Source organism: Delphinapterus leucas, chromosome 14, assembly GCF_059928025.1.
Source record: "Delphinapterus leucas isolate spDelLeu-1000000601 "Yukka" chromosome 14, BTC_Dleu_Yukka2, whole genome shotgun sequence".
NCBI lineage: Eukaryota > Metazoa > Chordata > Mammalia > Artiodactyla > Monodontidae > Delphinapterus > Delphinapterus leucas.
In genome coordinates this window covers 30157123-30183027 of record NC_143142.1, presented here as the reverse complement: position 1 = coordinate 30183027, position 25905 = coordinate 30157123, and the positions used below count along the sequence as shown (strand labels likewise).

Below are 25905 nucleotides of genomic sequence, written 5' to 3'. Positions count from 1 at the left end.
TTTTTAAAATTTAAGTGACTTGTGGAAGGTTACACGTTAGCAAGTGGCAGCATGGTGATCTAAACCCAAATCTTCCATTAAAAAAACCGTCATGATCATCTGAAACTCCAGCTTTTCTTTCTGTAACTTAACTACTTCTTCCTGACTGTTCTCTATCAGTATGTAGTCTACAAGGATTTGGACTTTAAAACACTCTGTTTTGGGGGGAGAGAGAGAGAGAGAGAATGTGTGTGTGTGTGTGTGTGTGTAAATTCACGTGCATATGCAGAGTTACAGGTCAGCCAGAGAGTGCCTCAAAATGGATTTTCCAGTATGCCGCTACATAGGCCTCAAGACCAGTTTTCAAGATTATCTGTATATTTTTAAGTAAGGTATGTGACATATCCTGGAATAATGAGGAAAGGATCAAAACTGAAGCTGTTCTAACTTAAGAGATTGGTGGTGTTTATTTTGATATACTGGGAAATTGGAAAGAGAATTAACAGTAGATGTTTCATTTTGTACTTGATGAACGTTTTGTTTTAAATAAGAATTTTTTTTTCAATTTGTCAATTCATGCTAAAAGAAAGCTAGAAAATAGAGAAAAATATAAGAAACAAAGTATAAAATAAGAGTCCCTTGTAATCTTGTTATCATAATAACAGATAAGCACTTTTAATTGTTAAGGCCATCTAGTATTTTCATTAATGTCTATATTGAATATATTGGGATGGTAGTTTATGCTTTTCTGTTTGTTTTGTTTAACCTTGATATTTTCCAGTTATGATTGTGCCACAAACACCTCTATGTCTTTTTTTTTTTTTTTTTTTTTTTTGCGGTACGCGGGCCTCTCACTGTTGTGGCCTCTCCCGTTGCGGAGCACAGGCTCTGGACGCGCAGGCTCAGCAGCCATGGCTCACGGGCCTAGCCGCTCCGCGGCATGTGGGATCTTCCTGGACTGGGGCACGAACCCGTGTCCCCTGCTTCGGCAGGCGGACTCTCAACCGCTGCGCCACCAGGGAAGCCCTATGTCATTATTTTTAAGAAATATTTTTCTTAGCTACATAATATGTAATGTATAATACGTGTGTGTTGTGTGTGTTGCATTTATTGTAAAGGAAGTTTTTATCATATATCTCAGACACCAAAAAGCAAAAAGAATATAATAAACATTGTGTATCCATCCACTTGCTGCCTAAGAAAGAAAGCAAAGCCAACACAGTTGAAGCCCCTTTGTGTACCACAGCTGATCAGATTCTCCCCTCCTCCCCCCATTATCCTGAATATATTTATCACTCCCATATTTTATACCTATGTTTCACATTCTGTACCTGGGTCTTTTCTTGTTAATTAAAGCAAGTGTTCTGTGTAAACTTATTTCTTGAACTGAAATATTATTTGGATCTAGGGAAAAGTTAAATCTGTGATTGTGTTATGTCACTGCTTTTGCTTCCTTGTCTGTTATGTTTGCCTTTGAATTGTCCAGCTCTTTGCCAGTTCCATGCTTTGTTTAATCCAGTGTTCTACCAACTGTGGTTAGTAGAACTCAGAAGTTGGAGGATTTCTGAACAACAGTAGAATTGCTTTTCAGGGAGAGGGTAGAGAAGGTAGAAGTGGGGGAGAAGCAATAAGGCAAAGAGAAATGAAATGCAACATAGAGAGTAATCAAATGGATTCCTTCCAAAGCAATTGAGTATGGTCAATCTGCATAGCGTTATAAGAAGCTTTCTGAAACTACTTTTATGGCTGGAGTTTCTAAACTAATGTAGTAAAGAATTGAAAAGGGGGTGTACATTCAACTCATTTTTACAGAATGAAAACATGTTTATGAAATGAAAGCTATCCAACTTGATTCAGACAAAAGTGAAAGGCAGTAAGTTAATGGTACATTAACTCTGCAATTGCATGCCAAAAGAATGTAGGAGAAAGGATATGCGACTCAGGAGGCGACTCAGGAGATTAGGTTGTCATTCTGGTTCTTCCACTGACTCTTGCGTGTTACCTCAGGCAAGTTAGTAACCTTACCTTTTTTTTTTTTTTTGTGGTACGCGGGCCTCTCACTGCTGCGGCCCCTCCCGTTGCGGAGCACAGGCTCCGGACGCGCAGGCTCAGCGGCCGCGGCCCACGGCCCACGGGCCCAGCCATTCTGCGGCACGTGGGATTCTCCCGGACCGGGGCACGAACCTGTATCCCCTGCATCGGCAGGCGGACTCTCAACCACACCACCAGGGAAGCCCAGTAACCTTACCTTTGAATCTCCATTTCCTTATATCTCTCCTGAAATAGAGGTGGGCATGGTGTAGTGTGGTAGGCCATATCTCTTAAGATATTCTACTTCTATCAGTTGATTCTATTATTTTAAATTATGGCTCTTAAAATTTCATAAGGCTTTTGATTTACTAAACTCTCTTAAAATTTTAGGGAAGACATGTAAGGAATTTGCATAAGACAGCTGTGCAGAATGGAGCTGGAGGAGCCTTATTTGTGGTAAGTAATTACTTAGATTTCTTCAGAATGGAAGGAGTTGGAAATTTGGGTAGATACAACACAACATATCTTAAACACCAGTGTCTTTGGTATTTGCTGGCCATTGTGGGATTTTAAACATAGCTAATTGAATTCACTACATTTCAAGAGGTGTAGTTCCAGCTAAACCTCTCAAATTTAAATTGATACCAGCGCAACTCTGGGAATAAGAATTTAGATTATTCCTTGGTGAAATAACTGTGAACCTAACCTGATTTCTTGTCACACTTTAGTTTCTTAAAAATCATTCATGTTGGCTAGTGAAGACTCTGAGGCTGCAACTTGGGGAATCCCAAAATGGCACTAGCTTGAAACTCATAGATTTTAGTAATACAGCGAACACATTGGCAGTTGGCCTTTGTGTTTTTCGTGTCCAGGGTTTCACTACAGGTAGAGGTCGATGAATCCCTAGCTTGGTTGCACAATTCAGAAAGGCTAAGATATGTATCCGCTTTCTGTGACAAGGTACATTTTTTAGGAATCAATCTAGTGTTTAAAGGCAATTTAGTGGACTTGTATGTTGATTTAGAGTTAGTGGTATCATTTTGGAAAATGAATTATTTTTAGGCTGACTCTTAATAAATGAGTTAGCTATACTATTAATAAGTAGAGACCTGCTTTGTATTTTGTCATCTTTGTCTAAAAACATTAGAGATCATTGTCCAAAGTTTCCACTTTCTTTCTCTTCTATGTCCTTGAAAAACCAGAACTCTGAGAGTTAACTTACTAAGGGATTCAGTTCTGTGTTCACCATACATACAAAACATTAATTGATGTAAGTGTTAATCTCAGTGTGACTCATTTGATTTCCTGTTGACATGCCATTTCTTGTCAGTGTTTGAAGAGGGCCTGCTCTTTTGGAGAAGAAATAAAGCTTGCTGTTGGCTAGTTTCTGTTACAGAAAACTAGCTGTTGGCTAGTTTCTGTTACAGAAAACTAGCTGTTGGCTAGTTTCTGTTACAGAAAACTAGCTGTTGGCTAGTTTCTGTTATGTGGAGAAGAAATGGTGCTTTTGTTGTAGGAGGTAGGTCCCTTTGACAATCTCGTACAATTTCTTTTGGAAAAATGCACATATTTTCACACTCAGTATTTTGTGTCTTAGGGACTTCCATTGTGGTCCAGTGGCTAAGTCTCTGCACTCCCAGTGCAGGGGGCCCGGGTTCCATCCCTGGTCTGGGAACTAGATCCCACATGCTGCAAGTAAGAGTTTGCATGCCGCAACTAAAGATCCCACATGCCGGGACTTCCCTGGTGGTTCAGTGGTTAAGCCTCCACACTCCCAGTGCAGGGGGCCCAGGTTCGATCCCTGGTCCAGGCACTAGATCCCACATGCATGCCACAACTAAGGAGCCCACCTGCTGCAACTAAGGAGCCCACCTGCTGCAACTAAGGAGGCCGCCTTTCTCAATGGACCCGACGCAACCAAATAAATAAATAAATAATAATTTTTAAAAAAAGGTCCCACATGCCACAACGAAGATCCCACATGCACAGCCAAATAAATAAATTAAAAAAAAATTTTATGTCTTAATTTCATTAGGCTTCCAATAATTGGTAATTTTTTATAATTAGATTACATTAGAAGATCCTATTCTCTAATCAAGTTGGATAATGCTTTTTTTGGGTTTTGATCCTAAAGCTACTTCTCATAACCTATAAAGGATGATTTTGAAAACTTCTAAATTTTTGAATTCTGCTAATATTTTGGTAATCATACTCATCAGATCTATATTTCATAATTAGTTTAGCTATTCTTCTTGATGCAAGGATAGGTTAATGTATATATCATGTTCGAATTAAAGCAAAGAGATTACATGAAAAGTAGTAGTAAAGTACAAAGTTATTCACACTTTTGAGGCAATTTTGATAATTTTGGAAAACATTTTTTTTCCTTTGTGTAGCACAGAGATACTCCTGAGAATAACCCAGATACTCCATTTGATTTCACACCGGAAAACTATAAGGTATGACTAAATTAACATTATAATTAATTTATAAAATATTTAGTATCTTCCAGATGTATAAAAACAAGTGCTTTTTCTTTGATACAGAGGATAGAGGCAATTGTAAAAAACTACCCAGAAGGGCATAAAGCAGCAGCTGTGCTTCCAGTCCTGGATTTAGCCCAAAGACAGAATGGATGGCTGCCCATCTCTGCTATGAACAAGGTACTTCATTTTTGTGTTAGTTCAAAAAGAGGAGTGATTGTGTATAGTAACTTCCTTATGTAGAAATTTCTCTGACATTCATTGATATCAGTCCAGGAGTTTGAAGCCCTTTAATCATTTATATGTTTCATAACTCAAAATACATTTGTTTTTGTTGGTTCCCTTAATAATGCAGAGAACTGAAAGGGTAGAGCTTTTTATCCTTGCAAGAAGTAGTAAAGGCATTATAGTGAAAGAGGCTTTCTTTTTTTCTGTCTTTGAAAGAAACGGTAATAATAATAAAAGATCCCAAATGTGTGTAATTTGCTGTCAAGATATTCTGAAAATGAATGTACTGCTTAAACACTAGAATTGCAGAGAAAAGGATCTGCTCACAGCTAATGTGAATCTTTTTAATATTTTGCATCTTTGGCTACAGGCTTTAACAAAAATACATATAATACATGGTATTTATGACACTTGATTATGGCAGCTTGGAATCCACAACCTACAGAAATCTTATGGGTGACCCATTTAAATATGGTTAATATATTCATGCATGTTTTAGGATTCATTTTTTCCTAGTAGTGTTTTCAGCAGTAATCCAGATTTCAAGTTTATTCATATCCTATTAATACAACTACATTTGTATGGTATTATGTGACAGTAAAGTGCCATATAAAACCTTACATTATTATTTGATTCTTGTGAGAATCACATGACTAATAAGCCAATGTGATATAATGGAAAACATATTTTACTTTGAACTAAGAGATCTGATTTTTCTCTGGATTTCCTCATCCGCAATGATGATTTTGAACTAGGTAGAGCTCTTCCAATTATTATATTATGATTTCTAAGTGATAGAGCTGGGACTGAATCATTTATAATTCTATGCCTTTTTTACTTGACTGAATATTGCAGAGATTCTGCTATACTTCATTCTCCTTCACTTTCTAAAGTCTAACTATTAGGTTAGACCATTATTGTCTTTCTTGGAGTATAGGAATGTCCTCAATTTATCTAATAGAATCCCGGATGCAAATTTTAGATATAGCTCATTGATTTCTTATTTACTTTGTACAGTACTCTAACACTGTTGTGGACCTTTAGTTTTTTGTTTTCTTACTATGAAAAATGTTATAAAGCAAGTTTGGTTGGTACTATACTTAGTAAACATAGGTGCTTATTTTTCTTTTTTTTCCAGTAAATCACATATATGTTTGGGGGTTTTCTAAATTCCTTACATTATTTTTATAATAGCCAACTTCCTCAATAATGATTTAGATGCGTTTCTAATCATAAATACATTTTTTTTTAATTTATGTTTTTAATAATGGTAAGCTTGTTGGAAGTCTTGCTGAGTGTCAAGCTTAGCAGAGCAAAATAAAATAAATGAGAGGGCTTCCCTGGTGGCACAGTGGTTGAGAGTCCACCTAACGATGCAGGGGACACGGGTTCGTGCCCGGGTCCAGGAAGATCCCACATGCTGCGGAGCGGCTAGGCCCGTGAGCCATGGCCGCTGAGCCTGCGCGTCTGGAGCCTGTGCTCCGCAACGGGAGAGGCCACAACAGTGAGAGGCCTGTGTACCGTAAAAAAATAAAAAAAATAAAATGAGAAACTAATGTGAGAACATTTCAAAAATATTGTCCTGTTCTATTTAGAATTGGTTGTATATGTGGGAGAGGCAAGAAATAGCATATAGAGAATAGAATCAAGATTCTTTCCACTTTGAGATTTTTAATGTTACTGTCCCCCCCCCCCCCCACAAAAGAAAGCCCAACCTTACAACAAAAACAAAATCCAGAGGCACATGCATCATTTCCTTAACCATCACTAAGGCGTAGGGAGGTGCACAGCAGCAGCTTGGGGGAGCTTTTTCAATTAAACACCAGGGACTTACAATTATTCCATTGGTCAGGCCCCAGTGTGTGTATTTTGAGAGAAATATTCGGACGTATAAGGCTGGTTTAGTATCACTAAATTAAATTTAGCATACCTACTTTAATCTTGCACAAGTGAGCCGGGATTAGACGTCTTTTGAGAATAAATTTCTTTTAGAATCCCTGATAAGAGAAAGTTTAATATATTTGTCATTTGAAATGCCATTTAATGAGTTCCTTTTTCATGTCAAAACCTGGATATATGTATAATTTTTAAGTGTCAAAATTGAAGGACTTAGCGTCGCAGATATCAGATACAGATATAGTTTCTGCTTTTGAAGAACTTTTTTGGTTTTTACCAAATTGAAGTAATATGCTCAATTAATAAATATTGTAATCATATTATTTTAAAATATTTTAGGTTGCAGAAGTTTTACAAGTACCTCCAATGAGAGTATATGAAGTAGCAACTTTTTATACAATGTATAATCGAAAGCCAGTTGGAAAGTATCATGTTCAAGTCTGCACTACTACGCCTTGCATGCTTCGTAACTCCGACAGCATACTGGAGGCCATTCAGAAAAAGCTTGGTATGGGACACAGTATATTTATAAATTTTATGAAAAAATAGAGTTGTATTTCGAGATTTGACCTATTTCTTACCTTGATTTTCAAACTTTTACCATCTTACTGGATCTGTACTTCACGAGTAAATTTTTGTCTTACTGTGTTTGCCCACCATTATTGCTTCCTATTTTGTATTCTTTAGTTCTCCTCTTCAAAGCTGAGTTTTCACGTTTTCTTCCTTAACCATTGAGTATGTTTTAAAAGCTTCTCGAAGTTTTAAAGTTTTCATTGTTTAGAAAATTAAGTTTCACTTGTTGTGTGATAGCATGTGGCACATAAAGAAGTGACTATATCATCCTTGTATCCTTCCAAACAAGACTTGGAACAAATAAGATACGAGAATAGGACTTCCCTGGTGGCGCATTGGTTAAGAATCCGCCTGCCAGTGCAGGGGACAAGGTTCGAGTCCTGGTCTGGGAAGATCCCACATGCTGCAGAGCAACTAAGGCCATGCACCACAACTACTGAGCCTGTGCTTAAAAGCCTGTAAGCCACAACTGCTGAAGCCTGAGTGCCACAACTACTGGAGCCCGCGTGCCTAGAGCCTGTGCTCCACAGCAAGAGAAGCCACCGCAATGAGAAGCCTGAGCACCACAACGAAGAGTAGCCCCCACTCACAACAACTAGAGAAAGCCCGCATGCAGCAACGAAGACCAATGCAGCCAAAAATAAATAAATAAATTTATTTTAAAAACAAAAATGATACTAGAATAGGAAGAATGCTTCAGGAAGGGAAATTTGGAATAAGATGTTATTACAGTTATACTCCAATAAAGATGTTTAAAAAAGAAAGATGTTATTACAGTAGCATTCACAGAATTAAAAGGGTGTTTTACTATAAAAAACTGCCATTGCTGCATTTATCACTATACATATCAAATGAAGTAAAAGGAGGTGTCTCTTAATTTTGTTGTTACTTGCATGTTGTAAAAATAGTTGGAGGGTATAGAAGTATGTAAGACAGAAGTGTGAAGTCTGCTCAAAATCCTACCCCCCCCATCTCCAAGGTACAAATTCTGATAACAGTTAGGTATATTAGTTTTATATTTTATGTTGTTTTAATTATTTTCATTAAATACATAAATGTAATATGTCTGTTTGCTTTTTGCACTTGATTTTGGCTATAATAATATGTGTGCCTCATTTTTCTATTGTAAGTTAAATTATTCTGCAGTTACTTTCATGTGTACAACATGTCTTTGCATACTTGTCCAATTGTACACGAAGGTTGTTTACAAGAAGTAGAATTGCTGGGTCAGATTTTACTATATTTTGCTAAAATGCCTTCCCTAAAGATATGAGAGTACCTATATTCCTTACATTCTTAATCTTTGACATTAGCTGTTTTCTGATAGTATGACTGATTTTAGTAGGTTAATTATCATGATAAAAATGAAGATAATATGGTCTGATGCACTGTTATGTAACAACAAATACTGGAGATGAGTCCTCTGAAATTTGTTTTTAAAGAAACAAGTCCACTTAAATCCTTTAATGTTCTATAATAACTATACAGAGCTGTTTAAGAAATTTAATGCTCTTGAATACTTTTTATATGCCTCTGTAAATACTTCATATATATATGCTTTTTATGTTGGGTTTTCTTGGTTCTTAAACTATATTGCAATTAAAATATAACCTGGTCCTTACCAGTGCTTATTTATATTTTTAGGAATAAAGGTTGGAGAGACTACACCTGACAAACTTTTCACTCTTATAGAAGTGGAATGTTTAGGGGCCTGTGTAAACGCACCAATGGTTCAAATAAATGACAACTACTATGTGAGTATTTACTTAATATAAAGTTGTATGATGTTATATTTAAAATATTTTAAACATTTGGTTTCTTGTCATGTGGATGTTGGTTTCTGAATTATTCATTTAGAAGAAACTGTTGGCATAAATATCTAGAAGGTTTCTTTTTTCCTGGTTTCCAAACTTTATTAAAAATCAAAGAATAGAAAAACTTTACATAAAATATGTCAGTTTTAGCTTCCACATTGTTGTCCACCAGAATGTTTTAAAAAAATTATTATCATTAGGGCTTCCCTGGTGGAGCAGTGGTTAAGAATCCGCCTGCCAGTGCAGGGGACACAGGTTCAAGCCCGGGTCTGGGAAGATCCCACGTGTCGTGGAGCAACTAAGCCTGTGCACCACAACTGCTGAGGCTGCGAGCCACAACTGCTGAGCCCGCGTGCCACAACTGCTGAGCCCGCGTGCCACAACTACTGAAGCCCGCGCGCCTAGAGCCTGTGCTTCACAACAAGAGAGGCCACTGCAGTGAGAAGCCCGCGCATCACAAAGAAGAGTAGACCCTGCTCGCCACAACTAGAGAAAGCCTGCACACAGCAACAAAGACCCAACGTGGCCAAAAGTAAATAAATAAATTTTTAAAAATCTTTTAAATAATGAAAAATTTAATAATTTACATATAAATACAAAAAATAACCACCAAGGCTTAATAGATAATAATATTTTGCCACACTTGCTTTAGGTATTATAGTTTTTATCATTATTATACGCAGAAATAAACTATAGGTGAGGGTAAACCTCCCCCACCCCCATTCAAAATCCTGTTCTTTTCCTTTCATTCCCAGAGATAACCACTATCATAAATTTAGTGTGTTTTTCCTGTACATGTTTTTTAAACTTTCAAAATACATGTATCTAGGCTTGCTAATAATACTATATTGTGTGTTTTAAAAATTTGACAGAGATTGTATCGTACCTCTAAGAACTGCTTTAGCCAGATCTCAGAAGTTTTTTTTTTTTTAAAGGAAGTTATTTTGTTTATTTATTTATGGGTACGTTGGGTCTTCGTTGCTGTGCGGGCTTTCTCTAGTTTTGTTGAGCAGGGGCTACTCTTTGTTGCGGTGTGTGGGCTTCTCATTGCGGTGGTTTCTCTTGTCGTGGAGCACGGGCTGTATGTGCACGGGCTCAGTAGTTGTGGCTCATGGGCTCTAGAGCACAGGCTCATAGTTGTGGCGCATGGGCCTAGTTGCTCCACGGCTTGTGGGATCTTCCCAGACCAGGGCTTGAACCCGTGTCTCTTGCATTGGCAGGCGGCTTCTTAACCACTGAGCCACCAGGGAAGCCCCTCACAAGTTCTTTTTTTTTTTTTTTAATATTTATTTTTGGCTGTGTTGGGTCTTGGTTATGGCCTGTGGGATCTTTTGTTGTGGTGTGTGGGCTTCTCTCTAGTTGTGGCACACAGGCTCCAGAGCTAGTGGGCTCAGTAGTTGCAGCGCATGGGCTCTCTAGTGGCACGGGCTCCAGAGCGTGTGGGCTCTGTAGTTGTGGCGCACAGGCTTAGTTGCCTTGCACCATGTGAGATCTTAGTTCCCCAACCAGGGATCGAACCTGTGTCCCCCACATTGGAAGGTGTATTCTTAACCACTGGACCACCAGGGAAGTCCCATTACAAGTTTTGGTAAGTAATATTTTTATCATTTAGTTCTAAATATTTTTAAATTTGCATTTTGATTTCTTCTTTGACCTGTGTTTTTTAGAAGTGTTCTTAATATCCAAGTGTATGGAGTTTTCTAGTTATCTTTTTTTAATTGCTTGCTACCCTAATTATATCATGGCTGTCATTCATAATATCTTGATAGTTCATAATTCTTAGAAGTTTGTTTATGGAAATTCTTTTAAGACCTGTGTCGAAGGTAGATGCTTCAAGAAGGGATTGACTTTGCTTCTCTCTTGCTCCTGGAAATACTACTGGCCCAAAAGAAATCCCCTCTTCCTATATCCTCCCCTCTTCTTCCCCTAAAGTGTAAGGTTCCAGAGTAGCAGGGTTGTTTTGAGAGACAGTTTTAATTTCTAGTTTTCCCTTATATTGAGGGTAGAGCTTTTGGGGGGGGTCTCAGCTTTATGTGGTTTGGATGACCTCCTGTGTCCTGGAGATTTGTCCCTTGCCCCTCTAGGCTATGAAACCCTGAAGCCACGGTTTTTTGCTGTTCCACTGTCTCCCTAAGTTTTCATTGAGTTTTTGGCCTCTGGGTATTTTTTTCTTGTCAGTGCCTTGATATTGATAAAATTTTAAAGGTTTTAAAAAAATTTTATCCAGCATTGTTAGTTGTTACAATAGGACATTCAGTCAGGATAGCTGGACTGCCATAATGCCTGTAATGGAAATCTACATTTTTTTTTTAAATGAAGATGAAATTGGACTTCTTTGGCATTTTACATTTCTAGGATGTTTTTATTACCTGTAGGGGTTTTCTTCATTTTAATGATGGTGATTCAAATTTCTTACCTCCTCTTTCTCATACTTAAAAAAGAAAATTCCTTTAAAAATATGGCAATAACTTACCCTTTTCCCACACTTCTGCAATTTACTCATAATCATGAGGATCTTAATTTAATCAGGAATTAGACAGTCAAGGCTTTATATGAAGCACTGTAAGTCTAAATATAGTAGACTGTGGATTTATGCAAGAGATTCAGTTAGTAGTGGTATGGTCTTTGGTGAGGCAGTTAACTGTTTTTTTATTATTATTTATTTTTGGCTGCATTGGGTCTTCGTTGCTGCACGCGGGCTTTCCTTAGTTGCATCGAGTGGGGACTACTCTTCGTTGCGGTGTGTGGGCTTCTCACTGTGGTAGCTTCTCTTGTGGAGCACGGGCTCTAGGTGTGTGGGCTTCGGTAGTTGTGGCACATGGGCTCTAGAGCAGGGGCTCAGTAGTTGTGGCCCACGGGGTTAGTTGCTCTGTGGCATGTGGCATGTTCCCGGACCAGAGCTCGAACCGGTGTTCCCTGCCAATCTTGGCAGGCGGATTCTTAACCACTGCGCCACCTGGGAAGCCTGAGGCAGTTAACTTTTATGGATCTCAGCTGACCAGTGGATAAAATGAAATAGTCACATAAACTGTGATTGGATACCGATTAGAGAGAAATATTAAATACATTTTGAGGATGGTTGGGTAGCTTTGAATATGGTCTTGACATTTGATTTTATTAAGGAATTGTTAGTTAATTGGGTGTGGTAATGACATTGTGTTACTTAAGAACATTTAAAAATGTTCTGGGAGTTCCCTGGCGGTCCAGTGGTCAGGACTCTGGGCTTTCACTGCTGTGGCCTGGGTACAGTCCCTGGTCAGGGAACTAAGATCCCACAAGCTGTGCAGTGAGGCCAAAAAAAAAAAGTTCTTAGGAGATGCCTGCCCGCTGTGGTTATTAGGGGTGAAGTGTCATGATGTCTGCAACTTGCTTTTAAATGTACAGCCAAAAAAAACCACAAACAAAACAAAACCAAAAGGCATATGTGTACATAATTCAGATATGGTAAGGAATATGGTTATTCATGTATACTTTTCAAATTTTCATAATAAAGAGTTGGGGGAGATAAAATCATTAGGTGAGTTTAAAGATTCCTTCTAGTTTTGAGGTTCTGAGCATCTGTTGCACCCTAAGCAGTTCTTATTTTTATAAATGTTTATTCTATATTAAAGGGCTTCTATGAGGCTAGGCATTGAATATACAGTACTGAATCATGATTTCTCTAGCATAGTACCAGGGTCCTAAAAACATTTCCTTAAGTACGTAACAGTTTGGGAGGGGTAGAGGGGATATAATGTAGTTTAGGCACTTTTATTAGTTTAATCTTGCCCCATTCTGTTTTGACTGTCTTTTGACTAAACCTAGGGTGCAGCCAGGGGTAGGAGTGTGTCTGTGTGTTTTAATTGTATTTGTTATTTTAAATAACAGAACCCTTGAGGTAAGAATTTTACACAGGTGCATAGTATACAAAATACAAAGCTGTTCTGGTTGAAACGGGGATTGGAGGGTCCAGATTTATTAAAATAAATGTGTCCAAAATAAGTTTTTTACTTTTCCCTTTGAAAATTAAGTGAAGTTTGCAACAGGATGAATTTCACCTGGGAAATAAAGAAGATATCACTAGGGTACTAGATCATTAGCTTAGGGATAGATATTAGGCATCTACTTTTTATGACTGCTGGTGCATGACTGCTGATGCTAATTACTGTTTGCATCTCACTGATTCTTCAAGGACATAGCATTTGTTGAGCATGTGCATGGCAGTGTTCTATTTTATTTATTTTCTCTTTTAATCCTCAAAACGCTCTGAAGTCAGTTTATGAATGAAGAAACAAATTTGGGGAAGCCGAGTAATTTCTCTCAGATTGCTGGCTAGTAAGTGTTGGGACTTCAGCTCAAATGCAGAACCGTCTCCCTTCAAAGCGCTGCTCTGTGCTGCCTCTTCAGCTGCAGCTCCTATTGCTATTGCATTTAGCAGGACACACTATGTATAGGAGTTACTCAGTTGTTGCTGCCTTGGTAACTAACTTGTGAGCTGAGACAGACAGTAAACTGTTATTAGGGATTTACACTGATTTTGAGGTAGGATGTAATTTTAATATTTGACGATTTTACTTTTTTTCTTTTTTTTTTACTTTTTACTTTTTTTCTAGGAGGATCTGACACCTAAGGATATTGAAGAAATTATTGATGAACTCAAGGCTGGCAAAATCCCAAAACCTGGGCCAAGGTATCCTTTTATTTCTTTTTAATAAATTTTAATGGCTTAACCTACGTTAGTCTTTCATGTAGACTTAATTTTAAAATTTTAAACCCTAAGTCGACAGGAGTTTTCAGGAGTCTTGAATACTATCTAAATCAACTTGTCATTTAAAGCAATGATTTTTTTCCCCCGTCTAAAACCCTATACCCTATCAGATAATCATCTAAAACCCTATCAGATAATCATCCATCTACTTGGATGTTATAAAGAAGGGAAATGTACTGCAAATAGAAATCTATTTCATTGTTTAAAAGTTCATACTGCCAGGATTTGACCCAAAGTCTGTCTTCCCTCTGATTTCCACCTAAAGGTCCAAAGGTTCTGTCCTTTGAACAAACACAAGATAATTTTTATATCTCTTCCAAATGCCAGCTCTTTAGTTACTTGAAATAGCTATCTCATCTTCCCCATATCTTTTCTCAGATTTAATATTCACAGTTGTTTCATTGTTTTTCCTTATATGACATAGTTTTGGTCTCCCTCCTTGGCAGGTCTTCTGGTTAGAAATGAGTTTCTTAATGTGACACTTAAACTAATCACAGTATTTGAGATATGTACTTAGCATATGGGGCATTGTGGGACTGTCTTCTTTATTCCAGACATCATGCTTATAATAATGCAGCCTAATTACATCAATTCTTACTTCAGATACATTACACCATTAAATTGTACTTACAGTCAGTTAGAATGCCTAGATCTTTTTTCAACTTAAACATTGTTTTATCCAGGCTACTCCCATCCTGCAGTTATGTTACTAACTGCAGTAATTAATAACTACTAATTACTCCTCATTCAGTTATGAACCTGAACTTTTGCTGCTAAACAAACCCCTATTCCTTCTAAGTGTTCACATTACTTAAAATTCTCTCTTAATACTAGCAATGTTTGCATGGTTTTATACAGTTATAGTCCCTTTGTATTTTTTCTGCTTATGTTATATAAAATTTTCCTTGTCTCAATATATATATATAGGTTTTAAAGGCCATATAGTATTCTAATGTATTGCGAGAACTATGATGTGCTCTTTATTACCCTGTTTTAAAATATATTTTCCTTCTTTTTGTTAAAAACAATTCCCTGAGGTTGAATTACTAGGTCAAGAGGGTATGCACGGTTCTGTAGTCTGCAAGAAGTACTGAGAATTACTCCCTCATTGTTCTGGCCGACTAATAACCCTACCTAATAAGAAAAAGAGGTCATTTCAGGATAACTTAAGTTTAGTAAAGGCAAGCTGGTCCCTAAAAAACATACACTTCTTTCAACACTTGAATTTGCTTAAAGAGGTTTGGCATTCTCTTCCTAGTTCCTCACTTACTTGGGCTACACTGAAAACATTTTTTAGGAATAAAACATTTCCACTGTGAAGAATTAGTCTCCTTTATGGAGGCTACTGAAGTGAAACCTTTTGTCATTTAACATTACAGCATTTCTCTTAGCCACTGGTCCTGTCCCTTACTTATCCTTGCTTCAACTGTAGCCGCCCCTTGCCCAGAAACAAAAGTTCATAATATCTTTCACAAACTTTAGCTTGTTTTTAGGACTCAGATGTTTTAAAATAAGTTCGTGCTACTCTTTTGTTTGTACTTAAACCCATAATACTTCTTTCAACTTTGGGGTACTTTGTTTTAATATCTCAGGTGCCCATTTCCTTGTGAAATCCACTTGGTTTCTTTAAATATCCCCTTTTTTTCTCATTAGGTATTGTTTGTAATTCTGTAGTCATACTTTTGGAGCTTAGACCCTCCTCCGTCCTTTCTTGTGAACTTTGTGATCTATCGATGACAACATTAATCCAGCATTAAATCTCCTGCCACACAAACAGACAGAAAGTTGCTTTGTCTACTTTATTGTATTCCCTCAGCATTCATTTGTTTCACAAATATTTCTGGATATGTGCTGTGTGCCAGTCACTGTTTTAGGTTGTGCATACAAATTATGAACAAGGTAAAGTCGTCATATATTTTATATTCTAGTGATGGAGAGAGACAACTAGTGTAATACCTGAATAATAAATGCTAGGAGGAAAATAAACAGGTTAGGGGATGGAGGATGACTGGAGGTAAATTTAGTCAGGTGAGGCCTGTCTGAGGTGGTGAATTAATGACCTGAATGATAAGCCCAAAGGAACCATGTAAAGAGCTGGAGGAACAGTGTTGCAGAGGGAGAGGAAAAGGAGGTATTAAGTTCCTGGAGGAAAAGTAAGATGACAGTGTGGTTGAAGTGAGTGATCAAGGAGGAAAGTGGTGAAGAGGTTGGAGAGGTAGGTAGAGGCCCAGGTAAGCAATTTGGGTTGAATCCTAAGTATAAAAAGCTGTTGGAGTGTTTTCAGTAGGGAATGATATGCGTGATCTTGTTAAAATTATTGTCGTAGTTGCTGTGGAAAGAATAGTTTAAAATTTAGTGGATGTTGTAGGACAGAGGAATTACGAATGATTTCTAGCTTTTTAGTCTGAGCACCTCAGTGATTCCTTTAACTAAAATGAGGAAGATTTGGGGTAGGGCAAGTTTGGGGAAGAAAAGTCACTTTGTTTTGGACATGCTACTTAGCATGTTTGAGATGCCTACTTAGACATCCATGGTAGAGTGCTGGAAGTTTAGATATGAGCTTGGGATTTAGGGAATACCTTAGGGCTGGAAATATGAATTGGGGATTCATTAGTTATTATAGATGGTATTTAAAGCCATGTCTGGATGAGATTACCAGGGGTGAAATTAAGAGTTTGTTGTTGTTTTCAGTACAGGAGATACTATAACATTGTATTTTAACATTAATAAACAGGAACTAAGTACCACAGTAAAGCACTTTCGACATCTAATAATAATAGGGATGGTGCTTATCAGTAACTGTAAATAGTTCTTCAATGTGATTTTTTTGACGGTGTTCTAGATTTGAGCCAAAGACTTTAAGAATTACTGGTTTCTCGGGGCTTCCCTGGTGGTGCAGTGGTTGAGAGTCCGCCTGCCGATGCAGGGGACATGGGTTCGTGCCCTGGTGCGGGAAGAGCCCACGTGCCGCGGAGCGGCTGGGCCGGTGAGCCATGGCCGCTGAGCCTGCGCGTCCAGAGCCTGTGCTCCGCAACGGGAGAGGTCACAACAGTGAGAGGCCCGCGTACCGCAAAAAAAAGAATTACTGGTTTCTCAACCTATTTTTATTTCCTACGTATCACCTCTTATTTAAAAAGCTAATATAGGGAATTCCCTGGTAGTTCAGTGGTTAGGACTCTGTGCTTCCACTGCATGGGGCACAGGTGGTCAGGGGACTAAGATCCTGCATGCCATGCGGTGCGGCCAAAAAGAATTTTTTTTAATAAATAAATAGCCGAGATAAATCTATTTAGTTTTCAGTAATTGCAGAGCATCCACCAGTGGTATATGTAAAGAGTGTATCTGGACATGGTAATTCAGAATGTCTTCCCAGCATATGAAAATAAGAACTTCCCCAAGTTAATTTCTTGGCTATTGAGAGAGACTGTGATGACAGCAGTAACCAAAATAGTTATAGCTGTTCTTTAAATTAACCAAAGCTGGCTACTGCTTTTTTATTAGTATTTTTATAATAAAGCCCTCTGCTTAAATATTTGAAAGAGGTGCTAGTTGTGAGTCTTTGAGTAATTAGAGAAATTAAACTGGTTCAGTGGTAACTGATTTCTGAGTACCACTATCAGGTGTACTCTGGCCACAATTGGTAAAGATTTCTCTTTGTGGTTCAAAACTGCTTTACTATTTTGGTAAATGATGGCTAGAAATAAAAAAACTGATGGTAAGACAACATTCTTTCTTTTGACATTTATAAATATTTGTGTGCTAGAGATTCTTTTTTTTTTTTTAATTTATTTTTGGCTGCGTGGGGTCTTCGTTGCTATGTGTGGGCTTTCTCTAGTTGCGCAAGCTGGGGCTGCTCTTCATAGCTGGGGCTGCTCTTCATTGCGGTGCACGGGCTTCTCATTGCCATGGCTTCTCTTCTTGCGGAGCACAGGCTCTAGGGCACGTGGGCTCTAGAGCACAGGCTCAGTAGTTGTGGCGCATGGGCTTAGTTGCTCTGTGGCACCCTGGACCAGGGATCAAACCTGTGATCCCATTCATTGGCAGGCGGACTCTTAACCACTGCACCACCAGGGAAGTCCCTAGAGATTGTTCTTATTTTCAATTAAAGTACTGAACATAACTTCTAAACCTGCTTTCAATTACTAATTAATAGTTTTTTTTTTTAGTATGAATTATCTAAAACTAATTTTAAATCCAACTTGAATTATTCATATTTAGTTTTATAAAGATATTTTAAATTTTACAGAATTCTGTGGAGTACAGATAACATCTGAGGTGTTTAAAAGTATAGATAGGCTACAAAGTATATATACAAAAGATATAGGTGATTGATGATAAACTCTAGACAGTAAAGTCACTGGTTTTTTTAATACTAAATGTAGGGGCAGTGGTGCATATATCTCAGTAATATTAAAAAGATAAGCACTAAACTTTCATAAAGCAGCTTTTAAGAAGTACTTTTTTTAAAAAATAAATATTTATTTTTGGCTGTGTTGGGTCTTAGTTTCTGTGCGAGGGCTTTCTCTAGTTGTGGCGAGCGGGGGCCACTCTTCATCGCAGTGCGCGGGCCTCTCACTGTCGCAGCCTCTTTTGTTGTGGAGCACAGGCTCCAGACGCGCAGGCTCAGTAGTTGTGGCTCACGGTTGCTCCGCGGCATGTGGGATCTTCCCAGAACAGGGCTCGAACCCATGTCCCCTGCATTGGCAGGCAGATTCTCAACTACTGCGCCACCAGGGAAGTCCAAGAAGTACTTTTTTTAAGCCATAAAAAGTGTACAGAAAGGCCAAGTTTTCTAGAATGCAAATGAGTTAAAATGATTACTGTGCAAGTAGTGTTGGAATGGCTAAAAAACCAGATTTACCTTTTGAATTGTACTGAAGAGAACAAGGTAATTAATAGATGGTATTTTAAGCATATCGGGGAAATCATTTTTTGTTTTTTATTACATGAAAATCTGGGTGTAAATTGTGGCTGTCGGGTGAATGGGTGGGGCTAGATCATGGCCTCTCTAGGGTTCTGAAGCATGTTTATAGATAAAGTGAGGGGGAAAGTTACATGATTAGTAGATTAAACCAAGTTTGTAGGCTTTACTGGAGTATTTACAGCCTTTATAGTATTTTAATGTGCATTTTGTGAATGGTGGGGGCAGGGGAAAGTTTGCAGGCAGGCATAACAGAGGACTGGAACCCCCTTTTTTCCCCGAAAGTATGTTATGGGATGGTAATTTCGTGGAACAAACTTTAGGAAACTGGACCAGATTATTCTTAAAGTTACTTTCTCATATGAAATTCCATAATCTGCATGTGAAGAGCTCATGCAGTATACATGATTAATTCTATTTACTGTTCCGGAAACTTCAGTTTTTTAATCTTTCTAAGTTGATCCTTTGTGTTGGTAACGAGGGTAGCTGAGCTTAAACCACAAGAGTAAAGGAGAAGAAAGAAAGGTCCTCCAAAATTGATCAATTTCATTATTTCAGTGGTAGTCAAAGAGCAGCAAGGGTACCTGTGCTGCCAGTTGACATAAAAAAAAATTACAAAGCAAAATACTGTTTATTAAAGCTAAATATCATTTTGCTACTTACCCCAAAACTTTAATTTTAGGCTGTAACAGATAGTACAGTAACTGCTTTTTTACCTGGTTTTCATAGTGAACCTATAATGCAAATATATTAACTAATTTTTGACTTTGTAGGTATTCTTTATTATAATACACTACTTAGTTACTTGCATTTTGTAATGTAATAGCTTAAAAGATCTTATAAATGACTATGTGGTGTCATTTTCCTGTCCCCTCAACAAATGATTTTCTAGGGCTCTAAAAATAGACTTATAAGATTGATGACAGAATGTGAAGGGCAAAGCCAGAGGGAATAAAATGATTTAATTGAATAAGTTCTTCAGCTGAAATCTGTGGCAGGAACAAGGTAAATGAGCAAAGCCAGGGAATAGAAGGGTGAAACAGGAGTAGGTGCTGAGCTAGGCTCTAGCAACAGAGGTCAGACAGGGCAGAGGTTGAGCCTGAACGATTACCTGGGAAGTACGTGTGGTGGTGAAAAGACAGGTTCATTTACCTCTGCACTGCTTCCCTTCATAGAACTATAGGAGGACCTGTTCATGTTTTCTCTGTGGCTATGGTAGCCACCCTGATCTGGAACCTGTTTTTGAAAAATTAATATGAATAATTTAGCCTTTAAAAACAAAAATACAAACAGATTTTGTCTTTACTGCTTCTAAGGGACATCCTCCCAAATCTTCAGATCTCTCAAGGAATCCAGTTTTTGTTTCCAAATACAGTGTGTAACTGTGTATTCCCTGCGACAGTGGATCTCAGTCAAAATAAAATTCAAATATAAAAAGAATAAATGTAGTGCTCTAGTTTATTAAAACATGCTTTTTAAAAATGTCCTCTGGGGCCAGGTTATTTTGCTGTAGTTCTTAGCTATGATCTTCGGGCAGATGCTGCATCATCCCAAGCCTTGGTTTCTGTATCTGTAAAATATTTTGGCCAGTGTCCCTTGTCTCCTGGTATTGTTGTAAAGATTTAACGAGCCAGAGATGTATGTACACTGCTCAGTCAGTGGGAACTAGTATTAGTATTATTTTTATATTTTTCATATTTCATATTTTTATGTCAGTTTTTATATTTAAACTTAGGAAGAGAAAATCTTGCGGCAGTTGTAATGTTTGGATTAAATAATCCATGCTAGTTTTCTGAGGAGAAATAGTTACTTAACTGAGCTCTTGTGAGGTAACAGTTATAAATGGTAATCATTAGCAGTCAATTTAATGTTACTTTTCCTTTCAGGAGTGGACGCTTCTCATGTGAGCCAGCTGGAGGTCTTACCTCTTTGACTGAACCACCTAACGGACCTGGCTTTGGTGTGCAAGCAGGCCTTTAATTTATATTCAACTGTAAATATGTCACTGGAGAAATAAAATATGAATCTCCTATCTATCTACATAGACTTTTTATATTATTTGTTCATTTCCATCTGTGTACACCTTGCTTGTAACCTAGCAACTTGCAGCAGTAAGTGCCATGTCAGAACTTAAGAGCACCATTTTGGTCATCTGCTGTCTTTGGCTAACTATGAACACATTATTCCATAAGCTAATTAACGGTATTTCAACATTACCCATTTTCAACTGCCCCTTCACTTTTATCAGTAATATTAGGTTATTGTGAAGTAAAAATTCTGTCAAATTTCAAATACATTTTGCTCTCCCATCTTTAACCATAGCCAAGTCTTAAGTTAATATGATCTTTCTATAAACTTTGTCAGTATTCTCTTTAAACATTTTTATATTTACAGCACACCATTGTTACTGTAATTTCAACTGGTAAGTGACATATCAAGCGACTGTAGGTGTAACGAGGACAGGGTAGTTGTCTCTAGAAGTACTATTTATCATTTTTAAAAAAGGAAGGTACAAAACACTTTGATATTATCCTGGGCTATTCTGACCCTGCAAGTATACAAAAACTAAGTGGGGGAAGAAACTGGAAGTGTAACTTGAGTTGGAAGGTTTAGTGGATATGGGAAATATACTCCTCAGCTGAATGCATATTACAACTTGGAAGAAAGAATAAAACCCTTTGTATATAATATCCAGTTCAAGAAACTAGCTATGAGTTTTGCAAGCTGGAATAAAAAATTAATAGCCAGCTTTAAATTCAGGGATAGATCTAAACTAATCCACTTTCAGGATTTCTCCAAGTCACTGTTTGGCCTTGATCTTATGACAGACTAATAACTATGATGCTTATAAATATGATTATTTTTAAGACTGTCTTTAAAAACGAGTTTTTGAGAAATGAAATTGAGTTACTTTTACTGAGGTGGATGGACCTAGAGTCTGTCATACAGAGTGAAGCAAGTCGAGTTACTTTTTCTGAGGTGGATGGACCTAGAGTCTGTCATACAGAGTGAAGCAAGTCAGAAAAACAAATACCGTATGTTAACACACATATATGGAATCTTAAAAAAAAATGGTTCTGATGAACCTAGGACAGGAGTAAAGACACAGACGTAGAGATGTAGAGAATGGACTTGAGGACATGGGGAGGGGGAAGGGTAAGCTGGGACGAAGTGAGAGAGTGGCATTGACACATATACACTACCAGATGTAAAAGATAGTTAGTGGGAAGCAGCTGCATGGCACAGGGAGATCAGCCCAGTGCTTTGTGACCACCTAGAGGGATGGGATAAGGAGGGTGGGAGGGAGATGCAAGAGGGAGGGGATATGGGGATATATGTATACATATAGCTGATTCACTTTGTTATACAGCAGAAACTAACAACACTGTAAAGCAATTATACTCCAATAAAGATGTTAAAAAAACAAACTAACTAGTTTTTTTTACCTAGGAAGGTAACAACGACAGTAATTTTTCAAGTGGCACAAAAAGGTAACACAATGAAAATGCTCCCTTCTACCCTAGAGCCCTCAGACCTTCTTCCCACAGGCAACTACTTTTACTATTATTTTTACCTCTTCAAAAAAAAAAATAGTCTATCTTCTGTTAGCTATTAAGCTTTTTATTTAAAATTATGAAAAATTACAGGTATTCCTTTAAATTAAAGTTACTATTGTAAAAAATGCCTTACACTTTGACATAATTTTTTTTTTTTTCCCCACTAGATGAAATTTTAGGAGTGGGAAGGTTTCAGATACTGGGTGAAAAAACAAGTCATGTATTAAGGATATGCACTGATTATTAACTTATGTACTACTTTAGAAGCAGAATATTGATTTTAGGTCATTATAATTATAGCCATACTGTTATATCATTATCAAAACATATTCTATAGTTCTTAGATCATCACTTACATTGTACTGCAGTAGTACATATTACGATTTTGAGTTGAATCTTGCTTAATCTTTTTGTCCATTTTTCTTGAAAATCCTATCAATTTTTAACACAAGAGCACTGGTTTTAATAACTACAGATAGGCTTTTAAAAACACCTGGCAAGTAAAATTTCATTACAGTAGTCCAAGATGGTTCCAAATGTATATGAACAGACTGATTAAAATTTTCTTGCCAGTTTTCGGTTGCCTGAGATGAAGCTATATCCCAGCCTATTTTTGAAACCCGTAAGGAGAAGTTGGCAGTGTTGATGTGTCTAACACCACTTGCTCCCTCATTTCCTCTTCTCAGTTCCTAGCTCTGTGCTGTTTTTTACAAAAAAGATATTTAGGGAGGAAATGTTCTTATTGCTATTTAAATTTTTTTATTACAAAAATGAACCAACAAATCAACTTGTCATTTTTCCTACTGGGCAAAGAATCTAATGTCTGGCTTTTCTGGTGGTTTTTGGAGCGGCTACTGAGTGTAGCTAGGGAAAGCTACCAATTCCTCAGAATTACTTGCTGTGACTGGATGGAGCCATTGCCCTAGTAAGTCCTACAACATGATGATAGTCATAAGAGTATTAAAGCATTACATCTGTATAGACTGTCATATGATAAGCCATGATTGAGATTGTATTTCTATTTTATTATATTCACCTTCCTGAAATATGGCAGGATTTTTTGAATGATCTAACTGTACATCATGTAGCAAAACATAACAGTAGTTGATTCTAAAGTTAAGAAGTTGGAAAGAAAGTAAATTTTGCAGATGGCTTCTAGATATCAAATACACACATTTTAAGTGTCTGCTAGTAATAACCCTAAATAAATGTAATAAAACTTAACCTTGGCTAAGAGTGATGTTTAATGCTTGGGTTCCTTGATCTCCTGGTACTATTAAGAAAAGATATTTTGCCCACTTGCTGAAGATGGATTCCAGGATTTGAGCCAATGAAAGACAGGGGCTCTATAATTAACAGCCTTAGCAACTTACTAATCTACTAGCTCCAGCTTCTTTTGAGGTCTCTATCCATAATAAGAATTAACTTCTTGATTTATACTTCTAGTTTCACACTGAAAAGGAAAATTAGCTCCTCTTCCCTTGATTTTGAACCTTTCCAATAACAAACTGGCTGACTTATAATTTGTCGCGTATAATCTTAATAGGAGCTTCAATAAAATTTTTTTTGCAACTTGACTGATTCTACAATGAACTTTTCTTTTACAGATAGTGTCCTATTCAAGTGTAGTCAGTACAGTGCCTTGGATCACAATTGCCTTGAGTCTTTCATGTTTTCAGTGACTTTTAAGTAATAAGATTGTTTAGATAATTATGGCATGAATTATGGTTAATTGATTTCAGCAAATTCAAGATTAGCTACCTTTCAGTTTTGAACTGAGGCTCGTACTGCTGTAGAAATAGCTATTGCCACTGCCATCCATTCTCCCTATAACAGTGAGCTAAATGAGAACCAACTCAACGACTTGAAGTCAGACAAGAGTTGGTTAAATTTTTAGTGGATTTTTCTTTGTATTTCATGCCATAAATATCCAAATTATACGTAACAGTGATCCACTTCTAGCCACAAGGTGCTCTCTTACAATTCATATTGAACGTAATATTTTTAAAGGTAAGAGAAATCAGGAACCTAGGAAAGTAAAAATTAGTGATGTTTAACGCAAGTTTATGCTTTATATGGTTAAATGCTGGGATTTAGCTTTCTCTGTCAAGTCTGAAATATATCATCTGATGAATGACATAAATTCGTAACTTCACTCATTAAGTCACAAGTGCGTGCTGTAGTTTGGAGGACACAACGATGAGGAGGAAGATGGTTTCCCTCCAATTACGCAAGCTCTTTTATAGTTAAATAAAGGCATGCACAAATTGTCGCGGATTAACCTCAATGTAAATAAAAAGCGTCCAAAAGGAACTCAATAAAATGGTTTCCCTCCGATTATGTAATCCCTTTGGTGGTTAAATAAGGGCAAGTACAAACTGTCGCGGATAACCCTCCAGAGCAAGTCAGAGTGCCAGCAGCTGGACCGCCGAGGCGGTAAATTTCCCTCCTGCACTGTCCTCCAGCTGGCAGTGCCCTGAGAAGTACTATCTCGGATGGGGGAAAATGCACTTAAATTTGTCTGAAAAGGTCATCCGAAGGTGTGACTGTGAGAGGGCGTATTGCAGAGTCCATGCAGTCCCCGCGACAGGTGCACGCGAACGTGCTTTAGGGATGGGCCCGGGGCCCACATGGCTCAGGTGAGGGGCGCGTTGCGGCCTGGCCATACCCGTTCTTCCGCAGGTGCGGCCGTCGGCGCGCAGGCGCAGTGCGCGGACCCGGGCGCACCGCCTTTCCCAACGCCCCGGCCCGCAGTCCACCGCGAGCCGGGGCGGACACCCGCCTCCACCGCCAGCCGGGGCAGCAGCGTTGTTCTCCCGGGTCCCAGCTCGCAAACTCGTCCGCCCGCCCCCGCAAAAATAACATGTGAATACCCAACGTAGACAGAGCCTCCTCTTCCTCGCCGCCGCCATTTCCAGAAGTTTCCAGTCACTGCCACGGCCATGGTCGCCGCAGAGCGCGAAACGGCACCCGCCGGCCCGGCACGTCGGCGGCGCCTGCGCGGCTCCCTCGCTCTCCTAGGCCCCTCCCTTCTGGGGCTGGTGCCGGCGGAGGGGAGGCGGCGAGGCGGGTGGGGTCCGCACCCCCGCGTCCACTTGGTACGCCCCGACCCCCGCCCCCGGCTCGGGAAGCTTCTCCCGGCCCAGGCAGAGCGGCGGGCCGCGGCGCGGGGAGGCGGGCGGAAGGGGCGGCGGGGCCAGGGGCGGAGCGCTCACGCCGCCCGTCCCGTGCCCGGCGCGTCACGTGCCCGCGCCGCGGCCAATCGCCGGACGGCGCCGTCCTGGGAGCGAGCAGGCTGTGGTGAGGGGCGGCGGAGACCGGAGATGTTTTCGAGCCCGGCCTTGGCGGCGTTCGCGGCGGCGGCGAAGACCACGACAGCGACGGCCGCGCCGAGACCCTCGTTCCGGGGGTAGACCCTCCCGCGCCGGCCGTGCCTCGGGTCTGTGCGGGCGAGGGGGGCGTGGCGACAGGCGAGGAGGAAGGAGGGGCGCGGTTTCAAGCCCCGGCCCCGGAGCCCGGGAGGAGCCCCTCAGTCGCGCCCGCTCCCGTCCCCTCCCCCGAGCGAGGTAGGGACTCGCCCCGCCCTGCGGCGCCGCGCTGACAGTACGGCTGCCCCGCCGGGAGCGCAGTGGTCGCGGCGCGGCGGGAGCTGCCCGAGCGGGGGGCGGGGGCTCCG

General features: G+C 39.1%; 2 protein-coding genes and 1 long non-coding RNA gene across 8 annotated transcripts in view; 2 read left to right on the top strand and 1 right to left on the bottom strand.

Moving 5' to 3' along the window:
* Window positions 1–20712, top strand: part of NDUFV2 (NADH:ubiquinone oxidoreductase core subunit V2) — a 26492-nt gene extending 5780 nt beyond the window's left edge. The window contains exons 2-8 of one of the 3 annotated variants that reach the window (XR_016387437.1): window positions 2401–2466; window positions 4407–4469; window positions 4557–4673; window positions 6957–7125; window positions 8835–8944; window positions 9205–9536; window positions 13597–13679. Coding sequence is in view for 2 of the 3 variants with exons in the window: in XM_022551146.3 (XP_022406854.1) it covers window positions 2401–2466; window positions 4407–4469; window positions 4557–4673; window positions 6957–7125; window positions 8835–8944; window positions 13597–13673; window positions 20559–20652 (696 nt within the window). In the remaining variant the exon portion in view is untranslated. Of the gene's footprint in view, window positions 1–2400; window positions 2467–4406; window positions 4470–4556; window positions 4674–6956; window positions 7126–8834; window positions 8945–9204; window positions 9537–13596; window positions 13680–20558 lie in introns of those variants that run through there. The other 2 variants (XM_022551146.3, XM_089894239.1) reach the window with 2 other exon arrangements.
* LOC149747598 (uncharacterized) lies at window positions 206–25905 on the bottom strand. The gene is made up of 2 exons (XR_016387441.1): window positions 25103–25905; window positions 206–19908 (listed from the first exon to the last, which is right to left on the bottom strand). It is a non-coding gene; the product is annotated as an uncharacterized LOC149747598 (long non-coding RNA).
* ANKRD12 (ankyrin repeat domain 12) overlaps window positions 25537–25905 on the top strand; it is a 115245-nt gene continuing 114876 nt past the window's right edge. For 2 of the 4 annotated variants that reach the window (XM_022551370.2, XM_022551368.3), the window contains exon 1: window positions 25537–25668. The gene's annotated coding sequence lies outside the window, so the exon portion shown is untranslated. Of the gene's footprint in view, window positions 25796–25905 lie in introns of all 4 variants that reach the window. The other 2 variants (XM_022551367.2, XM_089894224.1) reach the window with 2 other exon arrangements.